This window comes from Arachis duranensis, chromosome 3, assembly GCF_000817695.3.
Source record: "Arachis duranensis cultivar V14167 chromosome 3, aradu.V14167.gnm2.J7QH, whole genome shotgun sequence".
Taxonomy (NCBI): Eukaryota; Viridiplantae; Streptophyta; class Magnoliopsida; order Fabales; family Fabaceae; genus Arachis; species Arachis duranensis.
The window spans coordinates 10798578-10822772 of NC_029774.3; the positions used below are offsets into that span (position 1 = coordinate 10798578).

Sequence of the window (24195 nt, forward strand, 5' to 3'; positions counted from 1 at the left end):
AACCCATATATGACGGTCTGCATAGAGATCTGCATAATACACCCAAACACAGACTATAAATACACCCGATAAAAAATTAAATTTACACCTCTGCTGCAAATTTTAACCCAACACTACCTGAAAGCTACTTGTTGTCCACAAGACCAAAATTAATTAAACTCTCTCTGGTGTATTCAAAATGTCTGATTTACAGGTACTATAATATGAAGTGGTGATCAGATAGATTAAAACCCGTATATGACGGTCTGCATAGAGATCTGCATAATACACCCAAACACAGACTATAAATACACCTGATAAAAAATTAAATTTACACCTCTGCTGCAGATTTTAACCCAACACTACATGAAAGCCACTTGTTGTCCACAAGACCAAAGTTTAGCAGAAAATCATTCCAATTCATATCAAATGAGTCTTTGCTATGAGAGTTTCATTTTTCCTCTCTGCTACATGTAATCAATTGATTCTTAATCTCGTTTTCCTTTCTATTTGTGCTCCGAACTCTTGTAGAAAAACCTGCAACCTTGGTATAGTTCCTGTAAAATTTTCCAGCATCTTCAAGGGTGGTAAATGTCATTCCAACCTTCGGAACAAACTGGTCATCAACAACAGAGAGGTTGCAGGATACACCATGTCAAAAACTATAAATACACCATGTCAAAACGAAGCTGGAATTACAGAAAGAAAAACTAACGTCAATGACGAAGAACAAACCAATGAGAAAGGAGAGGAAAAGAACGATCGAAAAACCAGGGGAAGACGCGCGAGAAGAAGAACGATGAAATTTGAAAAGAAAGAAAACAAAGAAGGAAACAAATCTTTTAAATTTGGTAGTTATACAAACGCGGATCTTTGTATAGCGCGTGTAAATGACGTAAGAGTTACAGTGCGTTTTAGTGGATTAGGCGTTAATGAACTTGTAATAGTTACAAGCCCTAATCGCTTGTATACTAAGCTTTTCTCTTATAATTTTATTTCTTCATATTTATTGTCTTATATACTTATATATTAAAGTAATTTTTCAAGGATCACTATAAAAAAAACTTAATATAGTTGAGAATCATTATTAGTATAGAAAAAATTAGTTATTTTATAAGAATATTTTTAATAACCAATAATTATAAAAAAAAACATTTAAATGTATTTTAATGACCATTAATTATCATAAAAGTTCATAACATTATTAACGGTCAGTATTGGCATGTATTTTTAATGGCCACTTAATTGTCAAAAAAAATCTTTCTTGACATTAGGTTATTATATTGATTATGAAAGAGAAATGATAGGGAGCCAACAACTTTTGTGATTATTAACTATCAACTAGCCATCAAAGATGATTTGATGGTGTGAGATTGGTGTGAGATTTCATCCAATGGTTCATCTTTTTCTGCTGGTTACATGCTGACCAAAATTTAATAGAATTGCTAGTCCCTAAACTTTTCCTACAAACTAAATTGAAAGTAAAAGAAGAACAAACACAACGATCAATTTGTAACGTGCATTATAAAGAAAAAAGAAAGTGAATACAATATTCTAATTTCCCCTCATCCACTCTAACAAAAAAAATAAGCAATTTTGACGGCCATTAAAAATAGTTATTTTGATAGGATATTCTTTTACAGTTATTAGTTGTCAAAAGAATGTTAATATTATTATAAAATAGTTTAAAAATATTTTGATGGTCAAATTGTCAAAAAAAAAAATTTATTATTGACACTTATTTTTCATAATAGGAAAGTTTAGGGGACAGCAATTCTATTAAATTTTGGCCAGCATGTAACCAATAGAGAAAGATGAGCTATTGAAAAAGTATATGAAACAGAAAAGTTTGTAATAATGGTTATTTCTTACTTTTTTTATACATTTTTAGTATGGAAAAGTATATGAAACAAAAAAATTACTGGCTAAAAACTAAACAAAACCACGTTAATTTATATTAATAATTAATTTTAAATTTTTTAAATTTAAAATTTAAAAAATTTAAAATTAATCAAGTAAACGTAATTAAAACCTATAAAAACCTTCCTCTTCTCTCTTACATTAACCTACCCACTTCCAACAATCACACATACAGACCTCCCTCTCTCACCGCCAGACTTTCTCTGTCTTCCTACCACGACCCACTCCTCTGATCGCTTTCGCTTCCAGTCAGAACTGTCTTTATCAGATCGGGAGCTCGTGATGATATCTCAGTAATGTCTGCACCACTAAATCCATGTGTATAACGAGCAAGAGCCGAAAGATCGACGTCCTTTGAGATTGGTGACTTCCTCAAGCACGCTTTGAAGATCTGGAGACGTGATGTCTCATCCGGTAAAGGAATGTATATCAATTGGTCAAGACGTTTTGACCGAAGCAATGCAGGGTCTATAATGTCAGGTCTGTCTGTTGCTCCAATGGTGAACAATGTTTTCTTAACAGACATTCCATCCATCTCTGTTAATAGTTGGTTCAACATTCTATCAATACCGCCGGAATCCCCTCTTGAACTTTCTCGCTGCAGATTCGAAATGTCAAAGCTTAGAAAAATAATTAGTGACAATTTGTATGAAATATAAAAAAAAACCATTCGTTTAATATGAAAAAATATCCTAGTACTTAACAAAAGAAATATCCAGTTATATTTTAGAAAAAATAATTAAATATCTATAAAATTTAAAAAAAATAAAATTCTTAAAGAAATAGAAGCATTTACATTTGTAATATAAAAAAATTCAAAAAATATATAAAAGAACATCCATTTAATATGAAAAAGAAACATTCTGATACTTAACAGAAGAAACATCCATATATATACTTATCCAAAGGTATTTTGGCTGATTTTTGGCTAATACCCTTTTGGTTTATTGCTCTTTTAGTATAGTGATGAATAAGTAAACTTTATTTATTTGCAATTTAGTGGTCCAGATCTTATAATTGTCACTTTTGCAAGACTACAATTATTTATCACTTGGGCCGAGAAAAGAGGGAAGAAGACCTTCAACTTGAAACTGAGTGAGCAAGGAAGGGTAATTTGAGGCCATAATAAGCATGAAGATAACAACTGGGGATGCGCATGAATATTTGTGACAAAAGGGACAAGGAAATGCTGATTACAATGGCATGAAACAATGAAAAGCAAGAAAAGGTTAATACTGCCGCAATAGTGGAGAGATTAATCATATTGCTATCAGCATGGGATTGCAACAACATTAATACTTTTGTTCAGCAAAAGAATTATAAGTACAAAACCAAACATGTTTGAGAGACCACATGCCATTCCTAACTTATTCCGATCTAAATTAAATTATTAGTATTGAAAACAACTTAATTTGAACAACTTCTTAAAAATTAAGATTTTAAAAAAATAGAAATAGAATATTAAAAATGCGTCATATAAGCTTAAAGCAAAATAGTCTCCACCTTGCATCGTGAACGCTATCTCCTTTCATGAGGAGTGTTAGGAACCAACAAATTTTGTGATTTGTAGTTTTTAATTAGTCATCAATAATATTTTAATGTCTAATAATTAAAAATTATTACTCAGTTTTTTTTTGCGGACTAAACGTTGGCCAAATTTTAATAAAATTTCTGACATCGTGCTTCATCAGTTATAAGTTTAAAATAAATTCTAATTTTAAAATTTTAAAATTTTAGTTTTTAATAATGTTAAAAAAATATTTAGATTAATTAATATTTTAGTTGGTTATCTAACGAAATTATTAAATTATTAATATATCAAGCTTAAAGTTAGGCTCATCTCTTTTTTTATGTCATACACAATATTAGATATGCCAATTTTATACATGAAATTTTAATTTATCCTTATTATTAATATGCCAAACTTGACATGGGGTATTGAAGAGATAATGATCGTATCATCTTTTATTTATATATTACAAAACTAAACAGTATAAAATAAAATTGGATATATTTTTATGTTAACAGAAATAAAAAATGAAAAGACAATTCCACAATATTTGTATACACACATCACACACACAAATATATATATATATACTAATAATGAAAACTTAGCGTGAAGTTGATATCTGAGAGTCGTTAGATAATTTGATTTGTTTGACTAAATTTTCATCTAACGACTTTCAAATATCAACCTCACTTGAAATCAACCTCACATAAGTTTTCACCATATACTAATCATATATGCATATACTTAAACAAGAAACTATTACCTACAAAACTGCAACCCTATATATCCAAATTGGAAAAACAAGCTCAATAATGGCTAGCTAGTTATTATATATGCATGTAGGATCTATTTTTGTGCTGGCAATCTGTTACTAACATTTGAGTCATAAAGCAACAGCAAGCATTTTTGGAATAAAATCAATGACATCTTAATAATAGACTTTGTGTATGTATTTTTAATTCAAAAATATTTAAATGACAATAAAAATTAATTTAAAGTTATCTTATTTTATATTTATTAATTATTTTTAAAATAAATATATAATATTAAATATAATAAATATTAAATTAAATAAAATAATTTTAAATCATTATCTTCTTAGCCTTCCGGTCTTGATTTGTATGGATTTAATTAGCACAGGATTCAGCAGAAATCTATATGGAAGTGCTTTCGTCATTTACTATGCTATTAGCTTGAGCAGAAAAGCATGTGTCTTTGAATTTTGTGTCTTTTTCTAACCGAATAATAATAAATTAATAATAATCAATTATGATAAAAGAATAAGAGTAAAATAAAAATTTGAGAGTGCAGAGGCAAATTGGAAGAAAAAACCAGAAAGCAGGTTGATGTCATGCAGGGAAGGAATAGTACGTACGTACGTCTATTTTATTTGTATGGTCAGTGTCTTGAGAGCATTAAAGGAATCTTAGTTATTAGATTTTCATATCTTCCTAAATTTGTTTCACAGGAATCTTAAATCTTAAAGATAAGTTTGTATTTTATCCTATTTTTATTTTTTAATTCATTTTGAATGTTTTTTTAAGGATATCACCATTTTAAATAGAGTATTTAGGGATAGGATTGATTCTGAGCTCGAAAAAAATAAAATAAAATTTTAATATATTTTAATTAATGTGAATCTAAAATTTTTCCTTTTTTTTTGCTAATAGACCCAAATCAATTTAAACAAATTAAATCTGAATTGAATCCATTTAAATAATTGAGTATCCAAAAAATATAAAATTTAGAAAGTATTAAAAAATTATAAAAAATTAAAGAAATAATATGTAGTAGTAAAAAAGATAATACGTCATAAAAATTATATTTAAATAATATCATAATTGACATTAAAAAAAAGTTGTATATGTTATTATATTCTAAAATTTTAAAATTAATATAAACCTAATCCAATAATCGAATTAGTTTAAGTGCCGCAATCCCAACACTAATACAAAACTAATATAATTGGACAGGATAAAAAACAACACTAATATAATCGAATTATAACGTATCAGATTTTAAGTTGGGACATTTTCATACTTGAATTGAACATATGCTGATATGAGTTTAAAGGTCTGGGTGAAAATGACAAAAATAGACATTAGGAAGTTGAATTGAAACATGACACATGAAGAATCAATGGACCCAAATGACATTGGCAGAGGCAAAGGCCACGCCACAGCACAACAGTAGAAAATGGGACCCACTTTGAGGCATTTGTTTTGGTGGTGAGTGCTTCTGTGGGCACCACATCATCTTTAATTTGTCCCCCTTATACCCTTCACACTTTTCTCATTAACATGTTACCAATCAAAATTTCATATTTGTATTTTTGTTAAAAGGGGCTTCCTTATAAGTATCATATTTGATGCGCTTTCACTCTCATCTCAAAATTTAAATCTTCTTGTGTTACATCTCTTATTATTACCGTCTTAATTATCATAAACTATATACTCAAAATAATAGTAAATCTGCTCTCGTCCAAATTTTAATCTTTCTTCACATTTATTCATTTAACATAAAAAAAAAAGATGGAGACAAATTAGCCAGTCAATATCTGGTGTAGTTTGATTTTCTTTCACATTAAGAAGTAAACCAACTCAGTATGTTAATTATCCTGTTAAATGACATGAACGGTGTACTTATTTGAATGTTATCGAATTTAGAATTAATTATATAATAATAAATAAAAAATATTATTTTTATATTATTATACTCAAACATAATTAATAAATAAAAAATTATATAAAATATTTAAATATAAAATTATTTTTATTTTTTTTATAGGTTCACTCAAACAAATCTTATGCTTGAAATGGACTATTTTTTTTCTTTTTAACAAACGAAATTTAGGTTTGTGGAGATATTTTTAACAAGATTTTTTATTTTTATTTTTATTATATGAATTTTTGAGACTACCAATTAAAAGACCAATGTATTTACCATCTTAATTAATGTATCATCGTTTGAAGTGAATTAAATAAAAAATTACATTCACAACATATATATATAACTTGCTAAGAATCCAATTATCTGTTTTCTTCTTTTTCTTCTTTTTTTTTTCCTCCTCTAGAGTAACACTTTATAACTGAGGCTTGTTAAAACTTGCCAGAAACAATTGGCAGTACCAGTGGCAAACAGAAATGGAAATCGGTGATTAATTTAAAATATCTTTCATATTCTTTTGTCTAATAATTCCGGGATACATTTTTTTACGACTTCTCTGGCAACAAAGCACTTTCTTAAAAAAAATTGTACATTGCATAATGCTATAATTGTTAGTGCAAAGCTATCATGAATCATCAATTTGAAATGAGGACTCATGATCAAGAAGAATGATATGAAATACATATTGGTGTAGTGTAGCAGGCATGGATTAATGAGAATTGGCATGGCATGATGAAGAGGGTAGGGGACAAATGGACACGTGTCTTATAATCACCGAATGGCAATGAACCTAAGAGAGGATCTCTTATCTATGCACTCAAATAGTGCTAAGAAAGTGAGGCATGCTTTATGCATAGTAGCATAGACCGTTTTTAAGCATGCATGAACTATGAATATGAATGAGTTTATTTATTGGGAAATTATATTTGTATTACTCTTTTTTTTATAAATTTATTATGTATATTTTCCTTTATAGTATAAGGAAATTTTTTTTATCTTCTTTTAATTTTTATTAATTGTTCTTAAGAATTAATTTTAATGTACTTTGAGTATAAAATAATTTTATATTTACATCTAATTCATCTAAAATATACTGCTAGTGTATTAAAATTATTTTTAATATTAAAAAAATAGTGCATATGACATTATTCTTATTTATAAATTATTATTTATTGGGCCTACAAAATTTGATTCTCTAATGAGCCATGGATTGAAGTATACGATTGTATCTGCAGTTGTTGGAACAGAAAACTAGCTAAGGTTTGTGGTTGGAGCCACTTATGAGTGGAACTGAAAAGTGTTTACGACCCTATCATTCTTAATTTTGATCAATGGTCACTTTCTGCTTATAGCCATTAGCTAGAAGACACATTATTATGTGGATTCCCCCTATTTATGTGAACATGTGATACTGTGTAATTTATATAATTGATGCGTGCTCAAGTGACAATAATTTAATTTTGTTTTGGAAGATAATTATACAAATCTGGGTGGAATTTAGGATACTGCAGAAAATGTTTGTCTATATCAAAATCTATTCTCATTAGTAGTTTACTTACCTAACATGTATCTCATGGCACTCACTAAGATATTTTACTTCTAGTGTTAAATATTTCAATATGAAATTTAGCATTAATTATTAATCAAAGTATACAATCTATACATAACATATACAAGCATGTTGAATAATTTGGAATTATACATATTGAGTACTATCGCGGCGTTGGTCCGACAGATAAATAGTTTAGTATCGCTTAAGCAAGGTCTTAAATTTGAGGCTTTAATTTGAAAATATAACTATATCTTCATTAAAAAACTCATCTATTATAGTTAAATATGTAACTCGGATCGAATACAAATTAGTTGGGGCGAATCCTGAATACTTGACAAACAAAAATAATAATAAAAAACCATATATATGAACTTTCAAACCTCCTCTTAAAATGATACCTGCTATTTCTGAAAAAAGTTAGCTACATAAAACTAGACTTTAATTATTAGCAGAGAGTTGTTTATACTATGTAGCCAAGTTTCTTGATGGCTTCCTATCCCACTGCTTTTGAATATCGTTATCGTTGGGGGTAAGAGTTCTCTCTCATAATTCATTCTCATTTAATTAAAGATTTAATTATTCTTATGGTATCTGTAATTGTTTTTGATTTTGTAATTAAGTTATTTTTATCTCAAAAATTTTAAAACTAACGGAATATTCCTCCCAAAATATATACGATCAAAGATTTAAAGGTTATGTTAGGTAATAACCAATGACTTTTTTGAACAACATGAACAACCACTAATTAAATAAAAATACATTATATTTTTAAATTATTCACTTAAATCTTAATATTAGAATAACTATCCGTACACCTAATGAAATGAACATCCGATATATCTATTATTCACATTATTTAATATTTTTATTGTCTACCTATACTTTTTTAAGATTTAATTATGTTTTTAATTATGAATACTTTCAATTTACGAATAAATATTTATTTAACTCTAATATTTTTTACATTAAAAAAAATTTAATTATAAAATTAAAAGGCCAAATTAAAATAAAAAAGTATAAAGATCTAATTACAAATTTAATAAAACTATATGGATAACAGAATAATAAAACCTTAATTAAAAGTCTCATTTCACAAAAGAACCAACGAAACACACCCACCCTTTCCTTGGCATAAATACAAACTATAATTGACCAAACAAGTCTATGTTCCTCTCTCACACTTGCTCCCTCACAAAGGTCACAATTCAGAAAACGAGATATTAATCAATGTGAAGAGAATCATGCACGTTCCTATGCATAAAAAAAAAAAAAAACCACAAAAAGAAAGGGAAGATGAAAAAATAAAGGGTACTATGTTGGTTAATATCTAGAATATGACATGAACAGTATGTATCCTCGGAAAAGATAAGGCTCAATAACCCCCCGGAATAAAAAAAACTCATGTAATTAACATTTACGACCTTAATTGAATTTGCAAAAGTGCTGCCACAGAATGAGTATGCTGAATGGAGAGAATGTCAATGTAATATCTAATTGTAGTTTGGTTGCTGTTTTGTTTGTTATCAGTTTTGAATTTCATTCTTGCTCTGTTTTTTAGATGTTGGCCAAGCTCTTGGCTAATGCTATCTTGTTGTAGCAGTCTCTGTTAATGGTAAAAAAATAAATTATGACCTTGATAAAAAAAAAAATTTTATTTTTCTTTTCTTTTTCTTTCTCTTCTTTGATATATCTCTCTCTATTCTCCTCTACAGTATGAGAAGAACGAAAAGGAAAACAAGAAAAGAAGGCCCCAAAGCTGTTAAAAGGACAAGACAGCATGCAGAGAGAGAGAGATATACAAAAGGGAGACTGTTATGGGAATAGATACATAAAATGATGAAAACAGAGTAAGAGTAGTGAGAGTGAGAGGTCCACAAGGGAATGATGAAAAAGTTTGAAACCTATACTCAAAGAAGAGGTGGGTGGCATAAAGTGAAGAATAGATGGTTTTTGGGTCCAATTACACAGTCCCACTTACATTCTTTTTGCAGTGATCTACAGTGTCCTTGCATTATATATGTTACAGTCCCTAATATTGCTCTTTGACTTATAACACCTCTGTGTTTGAGTCTGAAATTTTAATTAATATAAATAATTATAATTATTTTTGTAAATGAAAGTGGAGAACAGAATAATGAGGATTTGAAGAAGAGTGAAGTGAAGGCATGTGACACCTTTTCCTTCTTATTAAGTCAAGATTGATGATCAGAGTTAATTTAACCCTCCAGAAAAGTGCACCATTAATTGAATCATGCAAAGCATAATTAGTTTAATAATTGTTTGAGAACTTGATTTATCTGAGCACTCATGGGACCATTTTCATAAACAACAATTAGCAACTAGCATCTAATGAATTCTATTTGTGAATGATCCAGCTGTAAAATTTATGGGACCATTTTGCTATACAATTAGCTTAGTATCTGATAAATTTTACTACTTGTGAGTGACCGAGCTGTGAAAATTTTCATCCGTGAGAGTACAGAGATCCTTAATCTCTTACGTTTTTTAAGTCTGTTTAACCAACTCTAAAGTGTTATTGTAACTTATCAGATGTCATTATCTTTTTAAAGGTTTAATTAGTCTATTAGTTGTGTCAAATTTTTAACTAAGTCTTTACAATTTAAAAATCTCTAATTATATAATTAGATCCTTATTTATTGTTATTTTTTAAAAAATATAATAAAATTTAAAAATATTTTATAATTCATTCTACATCAAATATAAAAATAAATATTATAAAAAATTTAAATTTTTTAACAAAAAATAGTTAAAAAAGCATCTAATTGAATGTAGGAGCTCAATTATAGATCTAATAAAAAATTTGGCGAAACAATAAAGATATTTAAAGTAATTAAGCTTTTTTAAATAGAAACAAGATATATATCATTTTTCTTAACCAATCAGTAAATCCAATTGTTTATTTTTCATCAGAAAGTCTGTAATTTTTAAGAGTATGTTTGGTTAAGAGTGAAGATTGAGTAAAAATCTCATAGGTGATGAATTTAATGTGTAATAAAATTATATAGATTCTAATTTCTAGGTTCAAACTTCAAATACTTGAAATGAAATCATTCTTGTTTGCTAGGAGACCTTTTTTTAACTCTCAGCTTAACGTTTCCTTAGAATTTTGGCTGTATATATATAGAGAGGGGTTCATGTCAACTATTTTAACAATGAATTTAACTTCTTAAATGTATTAAAAGAAGGTAAAATAATAAACTAACCAAGCATGTCATAGCTAGCAGCACAAATCATTTTGAAAAGCTAAGATAAATATAACTCGGATGTTTTTAAATAATTTTATTTTTAAACTTTTCTTTTGGCATATATATATATAAGTATCATTAACTGATAAGTGACTTAGAAGTTATACAAATAATGCGTATGGGATTACCAAACACAAATAATGCATATGTGTAATTATTATTACTTAAAGAGAAATAAAGTTAGATTAGCAATTTAGCATGCAAAATGATTAAAAGACATACGGCCATTTCTATGAACTTCAGTTCGTTAGCTAGCCCACCGACCCACCCTGGGAAAAAAATAATTATAATAATAATTAAGAAAAAATTAAACTGCATGAACGGCTATCTGAAAAAATGGAACATAACAACATCCTACTACTACCTAACGGAAAATAGAAAAAATGTAAAAGGAAATTATGGAAACGAAAAAAAAGAAGAGTTTCCTTGGATAATTGGAGAGTTGTTATATGACGGAGCTTGTAAAAAATAACCCAACTTTTTCTTAGAAAATTGCAAAAAGTTAAAGAGGGTAATTAGTAGATAGATAGATGATACATTCATGTAATCAAGTAAAACTAATAGTAAGAGGAATTTGAAAACCTTTGGCAATGGTTGTTGCCTTGCTTGTGGATCTTAGGTGAATTTAATGAAGTAAGTTGGCTGATTCGGAAAAGTTAAAAAGAAAGTGAAAATTTACACATGATATAAAAATAAATATAAATTTTAATATTATATAATTATAGTTTAATTTTAATACATTGATAATGTAAATAATTTTACACCATCTTTCAATCACATTTATTCGTTTAGATAATTATTCATGCATTAATTATTAAAAATAATTATTTTTATTGATATGATAATATATAATTAAATATACGTAAATGATCAATACATCAAAATTAAATTCATATATATATATTGAAAATTATTGGAAGACAAACGCCTATTTACACCCTACACGTTGGAAGAGAATTTAAGATTAAAGGGTCCCATAATCATGATTACATGTCATGTTTAATCAACACTCATAGAGGGTGTTTGTTGCAAAAAAGATGCTTTAACTCGATATTTGGAATGCACCGCTAGCTAGTTAGTTGTGAGTATGTGAAGAGATATGAAAATAGACAAGCAAATGATTTACTCCTTCTAAAGTAATAGGACAAAGAGGAGAGGAAATCGGAACCAAAGTCGAAGGAGAATTTTGGGAAATTGCCCCTCAATCTCTCAATGAAGTTCCACATAATTTAGCCAAAAAAAAGAAAGAAAAAGAAAAAAAAATGATATTTCTTCAACTTTCCTTTTCATGTTGATGTTTTTGGTTAATAATATATAGGGGTTGCAGGCCATAGGTCATATCTTTTTCATGTAACGTAGAAATAAATACTTCCTTGTAATTAGAAAATTTGTTCTCGTATCTTTGTATGCATGACATTTAAGCTTACTCGTACAAGCATTATATTTGAATTTGAGATTGAATAATCTCACTTTTGTTTCATATTTAATCTTCTTATGAAATATATACACCAATCTAACTAATGCATCCTAGAGCAAATTTACAATAAATATCTAAATGCAAAACTAGTTTGTGGGAGAAGGGAAATTGATAACTTCATTGTGGAAATTTTTAAAAAAAAAAAGGACACTCCAAATCGTAATTTTTGGATTTTTCAGGTTCACATATCTTTGAAAATTGTGGAAGGCTTGACTTCATCACCAAAAGGGTGTCACTCTTCTTTCCCCTTTATTGTTTTCCCGTATTCAATAATTACGTAGAAACAAAGAACAAAGATTTTCTTTACCATTTCTCCCTCCTTCCGCTAAAATGTTGTCACTCTTTCTTAATCAAAGACAAAAATACTTATTATCATAAGAAAGTTGAAAAACTTAATGGGCACCAAAAGTTCGATTTTCTTTTTCTCTCTCTGATTTCAATCTTCGTGTTTGTGTTTTCCTAAACATGCGTTATAGTTATAGCTATGAAAGGTTGCAATATCAATATTGCAAAATAAATAATAAAATTCAAAACGTCGTTATGTCCATCAAGGAATCCAACCTATTAAGCAAAGATGAAAACTCAAAAAATAGCATAATGTTGTTTAAGAAAATGGAGCTCACTTTATACTTATTTTCTTTGTTGGATACTCGTCCATTATGGAAGCCTAGTCTACAAGTTAATAATAAGCTTCATATTTTCCCCCCTACGCTCTTTCAACTTTTCTTCAGCTTTCAAAGCTTATAATTACCATTGTTGGTCGTTTCTAGTGACAATGGAGGCCAACCAACATACTCGTGGCAGAGTGGGTGTCCTATGAATCATAACCTTTGTTTCTTTCTGACCGTCTCCTTCATCACTGTTCTGCTTTTTGTGAATTGGTTTTGACTTTTAAGATTCTCTCCCTATCCCATTTGCTACATTGAGGTTTGTTTGTTTGGAGAAGGGGATAGAGACAGTAAAAGAAAAAATATTTAAAAAAAAATCTATCTCAAGCAATTTTTACAAGAGACTATCTCAGTAAAAATTTTAAAACTAATTTTTACATCTCTAAGACTCTAACAAGAAGAAACAAAAAAAATGTGGTATTTACTTTTTACTACACTATCTCCATTTTTACTTCCCAGGACAAAAACCAGATGCTCAAACCCTACCTTAATCAAAAGCTTACTCCTCAAAAATATTTTATTTTCCATTCTTTCGTTTTTGGAAAGTGATGTATAGCAAATTTCATATCAGTGAAGAGAAAATTACCTCCGCCGCTATCTTCACGTTTTAGATTATAAATTGGGATTAAGCTTTATATTTTTTCTTGTTTGGTAGTGAAGGTTTTCAATTTTATTATTTGTTTTTTCCCCTTCATCTGATTAGTATAATTGCTGCAAATTTTATCCCTACAAACATCAAATAAAGCGGCGATATCAAATACACCTCGATCAATCTTCACTACTTTCAGGTGTCTTAGTTGGCCATTTTCCTTTGTATGTTATTCATTTTCTCTCACTTTTCACCTATACTCACCATACTCTATTAATTTTTAATCATTCCACAGGCTTTTAGCCCTAAGTATATTGGATAAACAATCGAGAATTTCCCAAGTTTTGTTTTACTTCAAAATTTCAGCAATTCCGCATTATTTGGAGTGTGTGATACGTACAAATAAAACGGGATGGGATGATATTTTTAGCGTATCAGATTAGAAAATGTGAGCACAGTAGCACACCCATTTAGTTAGTTTTCAACTGACCTGAATCTGGCTAGAAGGTTAACTCGATTTATGATCTCTTGTAGCCTTACACGTCCACATTTGTTGTGTTGTGTATTACTGCATATCAATATGTGCAGCATAACACAAAAATTAAATGAAGATAAAGCAGATACAACAGATATAATAGTCACACAAACATTGTCATTTCTCAATCAATAAATTCAAAAGTTTAATTTACAGAAAAATCAAGGCCAAAGAAGCTGGATAAATATACCAAATTTTAGTCAGCGAGTTAGATCCACCGCGGTTCCATTCTCCTCCTTTTTGGTTATTATCTCAACAAACCAACTAATTTTCTTTGTTACAAACTGCTCAATCAGATTCAATAGTTAGTATTCTTCTATTGGCATGGGTGAACATATCATGCCACAGAAAACTACCTGGTAATCCATGCTCTTTCCTCTGCCTGCAGGAAAATAGTTATTTGTCATGTCCAAGGATAAATTCGAAGAAAATAGTTGTTAAAAAGATATAAAACTTACCATACAGGTAAATTTGCAAAAATCTTCAGTCTGAGTGATCACGAAAACGAATAATCCTTTTGATGAACGGTTTTTCCCGTTGGTAGCTAAAAGACAGAAATGGGTACATTCAGACAGTAACTAGTATAAACTATTGTGTCTATCAGTAGTTATTAGAACTCTTTTTAAGATAACAATGATAAGTAGGAAGCAAGAATATACATCACATAAGATGAAATGCAGAAGCAAGCCAGCCCAACAGACAAATGGATCATGAATGTTGGCCAGAAGTTTTCTTGGTCCAGAAATATATTCTCAGAAATGAGAGTGATTACACCTGAAATTAACAGAAAAGTCCATCCTGAAGGCAAGCAGCTCGAGAATGAAAATGAGGAAGATTCCTGCGGACAGAGAAAAAAAATACACAAGTATGATATGAATACCTGGGTCAGAAATATGATCAAATTAAGGTCATGAAAAACAAAGCCAACAGTCATACCTTGAAATAATTTTTAATGAATACAGCAGAGTATGAAATCCTCAAGGTCATATCTATGTTTGAGTCAAGAAACCAAAGAAAACATTTCTTTCCCATCAATGATGCAACTTAAACAAGAAAAATAGACGAGTATAATACAAAATTGCTAGATCAACATGGGAACACTTATAGGAGTCCTACAGTATTGTATTGATTGTATTTGCATTCTAGCAATGATTAAAATAGTAACCACACAAACTTTCAGCTACTTAATACAGAATAAGTATCTAGGCTTCTTGTTAAGATGCATTAACAACTTAGAAGACTAGCATGTTGCAAGTTTAGGCATAGAGACAGTTACATCCGATTTAACATCATCTTGCGGTAGTAAAACCCACAACATAACAGATGATAGAATATTTACTTTAATTGATTCTATCTGTAAACCCATTTTTTTCAGTGATCAAGAGCAAAAAAAAAAAAAAAAATGTTAAATAGCTTGAAATAAACAACTATAGGATTGCTAAGCCAGCAACCCAAAGGTATGAAGGATACTGAGAGAATTTGCCATAATTAAGCCAACTGCCCCAGCTATTCTTATTAGCAGGACATTCAAAACTACATAGATCACCGAGAATACAACTAATGAATGATTTGAACGCTTTAGTTGGCTCTCTGTTGCAACTGAATGCAAGAAGGCTTCAGATGTTCCTGAGGCAAGGAGAGAAACATCATAATTTTAAGTATGGAATTTATCCAGCAGGGTAGCAAGCTTGTTACATACAAGGAAATAAGCACATGTATAATGCAATTTTGGATTAGTATCCATAATAGGCATTTGGCATTGAAGTAAATCTTAGCCGCAGTGCTACTAGGTAGTTTTTCTTTTTTTAAATAAAAAGTGGCAATGACACTAGTTGAACAAGTTAACCGAGAATAGAAAACTTGCATGCCATATGGATTTAAATGGGTAATGGGTTTAGGGTTAACATCTATCAAAGTTTAGGAGATCAAAAGTATCTCCCACAATCCCACGTTTTATGCTAAAATTCTCTTTTGATACAGTCTTACCTGAGTCAAGTATTAATCCAAGTTTCATTTCCTACCATGATATCCTCATTAATCTCACCAATATCCATGTGATGCTTATGCTAATCCTGTCCCTAAACAGCTTTCAACATACAAGCACCCACCCATTCCATGAAAATAATTTTTTCTCCCAACTGAATATTTTTGTGATACAGCAAGCCTAATCAGAAATGATCTTCCTTCAAGCATACAAAAACTAAATGAAGGTTTCTTATGTTATACCCATTCCGAAACCTGTTTATACATCAGCCTCAGTTGTTATTAGCAAACAATAAATGCAATACATCTACTATCATTCAGTCATGTCTTTTTTTTGTAAAATCACTTGGTAATATCTAGAAAGTAGAGCCCCAAGCACCAATCACAAAACCAATAATAATGGGTGAAGAATAACAAACATAGGATAGATAGTTGCAAGTTCTGCTACCAGCCATGAATGTGTTTTTGGATATTATAAACTAAGCAACAAGAGACAAGGTGAATCACTAACCATTGATAGCCAAGACAATGACATAAAGGCAGTAGTAGCGGAGAGCAGTTGACGCTTCCCCATCACTCCATTTTTCACCATACAGCAATCTAATGAGCGAATAAGAATAACTTGGACCAAATGCCATAAAGACAAGGCCTGGAAAGAACAATGATACCACAAGGTAAAGACTAGAATATGAAATTTAGGGGAAAACATGCAGTTGAAATCTATTCCCAGCTATGAAAAGAGTAAAGCTTGCCATACAACTATAGCCACAACTATTAATAGCTACATATTATTCTTCTCAAATTATATGTCTATAGATGTCTCTCACTATGTGGAACACATTGTCTTCAGTTTCATGTAAAGAGGCTCCTCGAGATGGAATAAAGTGTTTGGCTCCAGGGTAGACTCAAGACAAGCTAAAAGAAAATTTTAGTCCCATAGATAGACCCTTCTTTAATTTCCTTTATACATCTATTTATTTTGATTTCCAAGGAAAATGGGTCAAAGATTTATAGTCTGATAAAAAGCGATGTACAACACCCAATTGTAATGACTCACTATTTGGTCATCACATTTTTTCTTTTCTTTTATTCACTCTCACAAACCAAATATTGCTAATGCTTATACAGAAGAGAAAATCATAGTTCGATAGAACATTTTAACAATGAACCTGATATTAGGCAAGGCAGCATCTCATATGGCTAAACATTAATTTACATTGTCTAGACTAGCTACTAGTTATAACTATAGTCAACTATTCTGAAAGATATAACATCATTTCTCCCAACAGTTTGTGTGACTTTAGCAGTCTATGTGAAACCACTCAACACACACGGCCAAGGAAAACTTCTTCAAATGAGGAATAGAAATAAACTATTGTGACTGAACCAAAGAAAAGAAAAACCAAGGAACTCATATCTGGGACAAAATGTCAATGTGGAATTAAATGAGAAGGCATACCAATCAACAAAACTAACTTGAGGGACTCCATCAAGCAGTTTCCTAATTTCTTGCTCTTCCCTGGATATTGTCCTGTCAAGAATGGCCAAAACATGTTTCAGCATATTATATTTTTTTTAAAAAAAAAAAAAAGAAGAAGAAAAGAACACTATGTTAGTGGTACAAAAACAACAAACATCATGATTATATACTAAAGGAATCTGACATAAAATAGATGAGTTAAATATTAAATAAATAAACAAAAACCTCATGACAAAATATGCTTACATTGCCATGAATAAATGGCCAAGAAGATCTTCATGGCAAAGACTACTGATTAAAACCATGTAAGCCTTTACACAGATATGACTAAATGAATGTTCTATGTATGAAAATAAGTATGTCCCCCATAATATTAATATAGTGCTAACAATATAATCATGCTCATCCCACTTATTTGTTTGATGAATAAATACTGACTTCAGATTATCAATTTCTTTATATTTAATCACAATAAGGGAAATAAGTCTCATGGTCAACTAAAACTAATATAACTACTCAAGAAAATTAAGGAGAGAGGAATGAAGTATAACATTTGTAATGCAAAGAAACAAACAAGAGGGGAAGAAAAGCAAGAGTAAAGTAGAAGCAAAAAGGTAAAAAAAAAAAGAAAGGAAGAAATTCCGGTTTTCCAGTCCAAATATTGAGTGAACAAGAGAGGAATAGAACCTGAAGCAGACCTTGCAAAGGTTACATATGAACTTTCTTCAAAAGGTAAAAAGACTAGTCTCACCACTAAGCTACCTGAAAGGTGATGATATATAAAATTAAATATGAGAAAATCAATCTTATTCTCAATAAAAATAAGAAACATTCTTAACCAAATTAGGAAAAGCAATTAAGTTTAATAGTACAAATTATGAAAACCAAATTCGGACCTAATTTGTCCACAAGACCATACACTGCTTGATTATATGGTGTATCCAACCACACAAGCACCATTTTTTCTCCTTCCTGAAGAATCAACTTTTGATAAGATTGAAAGGTAAACAACATGCACATCTTGGACAGCTGCTTATCAAAGTCAATCAGTTTTCCTTCTCTGCAAAAATTTGAGATAATTATAGAATGTATGCTTACATTTAAATAATCTGACGTAAATAATAAATAATTTGATCAACCTTTTCATTGAACAGCTTAGTAAACATATCACTATGAAAGTTTATCCCATTCTATCAAACCAACTTAGATGTTAATAATAGTATTATCTATGCTGCAACACTGTGCAAAATATTGTATCCAGGCACGCAAATGAGTACAACTGTACAAGAAGAGAATAACATAGTTCAACCTTAGTAAATGAGAGGTTTATGTCAATAATCACTGAAGATTTCAAGGATAAGTTCCTAGCAAATACCATGGCTCTCCAATAATTTTAAAAGATCTAGCATGTTATACACACATTTATAATTTCAGAAGATGAAAGAAATAAAGGCAAACTCATCCATGTTCAAGAAGTGACTCAGAGAATCAAATGATAAGCTAATAAACAATATTACTGGCATCCAACAATGAAATTACACAAGTGATTACATCTACCAAGCCTTAATAATTGTGTTGCTATTTAATACGCAAAGTTTAATCCACTCTACCAAAGATTACAGCAGAAAATTAATCCCAGAAAAATTATATAGGACAGTACCAATTCAATTCTTAAGATAATATACAATCATCTCCTTGAACTGCCAGTGCCTAATTGTAGATTCATTAACAGTCAAAACTTTTTTCATTTTTCCTTTAATTTCGTTTATCTTATTTATTCTTATCTTCTAGAAGAGAAAATGACAAAAGCGGCCGGTACCAACCATGTAAAGAACTAGACATATTTAAGTCTCAGAAAAAAGGTATACAAAAATTAACCTGAATGGGAAAAGGTAAGAACATTTGAATTTGCTGAATAGAATGAGATAACCCCAGTAACCAATAAATAAGCAGGCTCCATACGCAGATTGTGATAATGCAAATATGATTGGTTTTTCCTGAAAATGGTCAGTCGACTCTGAAATCAGTCATATTTCTAAGGATATGCTGACCAGACATATAGAATAGCAATTCTATGCATCCAGCTAACAACATAAGCTTTGAAGACTATTTCTCCTTGAAAAAATTCATTATTACAGTTCTTCAAACTGGATGCAAGCACATTGTCAAGCACTGACTATATTATGTAGCACAATACAAATAAGCTCTTACCATTTGAGATTTCTTGACAAGTAGAAAGTACATTGTCAAGCATCGTGAAATAGTAGCTACTGTCTCAACCATCAATCTTAATTCAAGCAAGACCAAGTTCTGTGAAAGAATATACAAAGGCTCAGCTAAAAGCTCCAAAATGCATGCAAGACCTGACATAACAAGTCAAATTGATTAAATTTGAAAGATTACATTGTGTGATAGCTTGAAGAGTTATTCCAGGCTGCTTGATTACATGTGGATTGAACAGAAATAAGATTATGGAATTCTTTTTCTCATCATGAATAATCAATGTCTCCAGTAAAGTTAGGCTTTATCTTTAGGGCTTTCTAACTACGTTTTTTTTTTTTAGCAAAGCCTTTAATAGTCACACAAAGACAAAAGAAAAAATGAGTATAAATTGCATAAAGCTCAAGTAGATTACCATTTATCAAGACAGCTTGCCCAAGTGAACTAGAATAACTTAGGCCTTGCAACCATAGAACAAAAGAGCATGCCACTATTGTAATAAATATTCCAAGCGGGAAACTCATCCACACCACTTTCATTAGCTTCACAACATCTTTTGTATTGCCATCACTATAAAATGAAAAATGTATAAGATAAAAGGATTTGATCAGGAGCGTTCGGAAATTAAATTAAGAATGTAAACTCTAATGAAAGCAATAAAGCTTAATTTGCATTCCATGAACTACATTTTTGGAATACTATATTCTATACAATCAAAGAGATAGATATAACCTGGGTTAATTGAATCAATTTGACTTTTCCTAGTTCTTTCACCTTATGCAAAACCAACTTTGATCACAAACACTTCCTTTGACTAACAATATATTTCATACATAGCATCATAAAAATCAGCTCTAAACTAACACTGTATTTGCAGGTCTAAACCTAAGACTCATCCTTAAACCCACTTAGTTGAAAAACATAGTTCAGATTAACCTAATCAAAGAGAACTAAAAGAACTGGCAAATCTCTCACCATAGGGATGGAACCTGCACTATCCCTAACTGAAGCAAGGAACCCGAATTAACTCAATAGAGAAAAAAGTTTCTAACAGAAATAGCAATGCATGATGGATCACCTTTGCATTTCCATGCGCAAGCATGCTCGCCGGAAGCCTTCCCGACTAAGAAATAAAACACATGTGATAAACAGATGAAACTGCACTGCATATAGCTGCATCAAAAAAACACAACAAAACAACTGATCATCCAAAACATGAGTACAAGAAGCAGATAAGCAATGTAAATCATTTGCTAAAGCTATCTAATCTGAGTAAATGATAGGGAACACTGCCGATGGCAAATTTCATCAAGCACATGTCTACATCACAACGGCAAGAGAATCCGCTTCTAAGTTTAAAGATGAACACAATCAAACATATATATACTCAGTTGCACACAGAAGATGTAAACAGCAATAGAAATTGATTTACCGCATAGTCCTCTTGTGTAAGATGCCTTACAATCCATGTATTGAATATAAATGGAATTCCTCTTGACAAGAATTGAGTAGCTGGAATCATGATATACACATTCAACACATCGAGAAAAGAAGATCAGCAACCCTTGTTATGTAAGGTAGCACCAGAAAAAGAAAGAACGAATGCAATACTATTTTAACGAAAATCTGAAACAGTTAAACTAAAATCTGATGTATGTTTTCCAGTTAAACTAAAATCACATTGCTAAATTGTCATTACTGAAAAAAGAAACAATAATTTAAATCGAAACCTAAGAGGTATTTGAAGGTGCGTGACAAATTGGTAGAGTCCTTGTCCTTCGACATGATCGAACTCGAAACTGCAAAAACAGTGAAAAAAAAAAGAAAAGAAAAGGATAATGTGAGCTTCTCCAATCGATTAGGCTGAAAGAGGTGTGTGGTAGCTGGTTGTTGCCTTGAAGAGAGAGAGAGAGAGAGAGAGAGAGAGAGAGAGAGAGAGAGTACGCAAAGGAAGGAGACGAGAGAAATTCAAAGTGCGGCTAAGTTATGAGCAGAGATGGAGGAAGATCCGAAGAGGGAGAAGGAAGGAGAGGCAAAAACACAGCAGTAACAACTACAACAAATTGAAAAACTGGAAACAAACTAACACAGCAGATTGAGGACTGAAAAATTAAAAAACATATTACCTGAGGAAAGTCCTGAACTGAGAAGCCGAGGAGAGGCTTAGCAGAGGACTGGGAGGCGACGTCGGCGATTGCAAGGCTTCTGGGAGAGAGGAGACGACGGTGACTGAAAGGCGGCAGGGAACAGCGACGACGATGGCGACTACAAGGTGGCTAGAAGGCGACAGCTAGGAAATCGAAAACGAAAAGAGATTGCACCGGCGAAGGAAGGGGACGACGGCGGATAGGGGGAATGCCGCGGCTGGGTAGGAGGAGAGCACGGCTGGGAGAGGAAGAAGAAGATTTCAGAGTCAACAAATTGTTCATAAATTTTGTTTTTGTTTTTTTTTCTTTTTAATCCAAAACGACGTTCTATTGGCGCTGGTTTAAAAAACCTGCTTAATTTCGTGGATTTGAATCTTCTAAATATTGAATTTTATTTTAGAGGATAAAGTGTAATTTCTTGTTATTTATTTCATAGGTGAGATTAAAGAAATATGAAAGAAAAATCATTCAAAAATAAAAGATTACACTTTATTCTTTAAAATGAAAATTCAAAAATTAGAAAATCCAAATTCAATTACGTACTATCCGACCCATTAGTTTCAGATCTGGTGACGATTTTTTAACTTGTCATTTTGTGAAAGCAGAGACTCGCATAAAGTTGTTTTTATAAAATAATTGATAGTTATAAAGTGGTTAAATGATTTGATATATTTGATTAAATTATCATCAATTAATTTTTAATTATGAACTTCTGATATATTCAGTTTTTACCATTTCTTTATTAGATCGAACTGAATTTCGTAATGTTTTACTGTTCAAACGAAAATAGATTTTCTCAATTTTATTTTTCAATTGAAAGTGTAAAATACAATTTATAACTCTTCAATTTTTTTTAGGTTAGTTAAGTTGTTAGTTTATTAGTCTGTTTAAACAAGTGTTAGAGATTCGAATCTCGCCTAATACAGGTAGTAATCTATTGGGTAACGACAAATTTTTAAATAAAGCTCAAATCTGCCATAAATTAGTCTTTAGTCGTTGAAATGTACCGTGAAAAAAAAGACCTTCAATATTTTTTTTAGTTTCACTTATAAAATATACAATAAAACTCTACGACTTATTATCGTACGCGTTGTCTTTTTTTTCTTCTTCCATACACCTCTGCTGTTGTTTTGTTATCTTCGTCATCGTCACTACCACCACCAGCAGCTCCATCATCATCATTATTATCGTTATTGTTATTGTCGCTATTGTCGTCTTCTTCTTATACATAAATAATATTGTTCATTTTCTTTTTAATTTTTACACTTGTTTTAGTTAATTTTGTTACGTTATTTATAGATTTTCCACTTTTTTTTTATCAAAATTTGTAAATTTGCAACTGATGTCTTCATGAAATAAACTTTTAGTTCCATTACATTATTCGGTTGAAGATTTTGGTGTTAGAGTAAATATATTTTGGCGTTATTCTTTAGAAATTTGTTTGTTGTTTTATATATCAAATACGTAGTATTCTTCTTATACGTAATGCCACTGTTCATTCTCTTTCGAATTTTTGTACTTGTTTTACTTAATTTCGCTGTATTGTATACATATTTTTCCAATTATTATCCTTTCTATTAAAATTTGTAAATCTACAATTCAAATTTTTATGAAATAAGTTCTTAGTTCTATAACATCATTTAGTTAAAAATTTCAGTATTAAAGTGAAGACATTTCGATATTATTTTTCAGTTTTTTATATTTGAAATAAGCATTCAATTTTAAGTAGGGGTGGCAACACTACCCGAGCTCGCGGGTACCCACCCCACCCCTACCCGTTCAGAGCGGGTAATTACCCACACCCGCACCGGGGCGTTTAATTTATGTTATGAATGTAAATAATGGTTATATAATTTTTAAAATTTTATTTTATTTTTTGGATTTAATAATTATTGGGACGGGTAGGGGCGGGGCGGGTTAGGGTTTAACATTTTACTACCCGCGGGTAGAAGCAGGGCGGATTCAATGCGGATTTTTGTTGACCGGGACGGGGTCGGGTAGAGAAAAATCCGCCCCGTTGCCATCCCTAATTTTAAGTGATGTTTTTGTGTCATGTTACTGAACTTCTGATGTCAATTTTAAGTAATTTGGTGTTATTTTATTTTATTTTATAGAGTCAATGTGATATTTTAATTTGCAATTTATTTTTTATATTTTGTATCATTGTATTTGAATTTTGGTGTCAATTTAAACAAATTT

At 30.5% G+C, this 24195-nt stretch overlaps 1 protein-coding gene across 10 annotated transcripts; it reads right to left on the minus strand.

Annotated features, from left to right (window-relative positions):
* Nucleotides 1-2069: 2069 nt before the first annotated feature.
* On the minus strand, nt 2070-22300 carry LOC107495605 (uncharacterized). Of its 10 annotated transcripts, none has more exons than XR_008007155.1 (18): nt 21976-22300; nt 21580-21648; nt 21282-21361; nt 20928-21022; nt 20265-20419; nt 19841-19992; nt 19508-19626; nt 18526-18689; nt 18317-18391; nt 17609-17680; nt 16661-16798; nt 15637-15792; nt 15103-15155; nt 14826-15004; nt 14625-14710; nt 14357-14548; nt 14122-14199; nt 2070-2497 (listed from the first exon to the last, which is right to left on the minus strand). XR_008007155.1 is itself a non-coding variant. In XM_016116771.3 (16 exons), exons 2-15 carry the CDS (start codon nt 21632-21634, stop codon nt 14650-14652), a joined length of 1554 nt encoding a protein of 517 aa, XP_015972257.1. In that variant the 5' UTR covers nt 21635-21648; nt 21976-22300; the 3' UTR covers nt 14251-14548; nt 14630-14649. The 10 variants fall into 10 exon arrangements, 3 of the variants coding, with proteins under 3 accessions (XP_015972257.1, XP_015972255.1, XP_020981093.1); XR_008007154.1 differs by lacking the exon at nt 2070-2497 and adding an exon at nt 11097-11166; XR_002364396.2 differs by lacking the exon at nt 2070-2497 and having other exon boundaries at nt 12933-14199; nt 14357-14450; nt 14523-14548; nt 14630-14710.
* Between the last annotated feature and the right edge of the window lie 1895 nt (nt 22301-24195).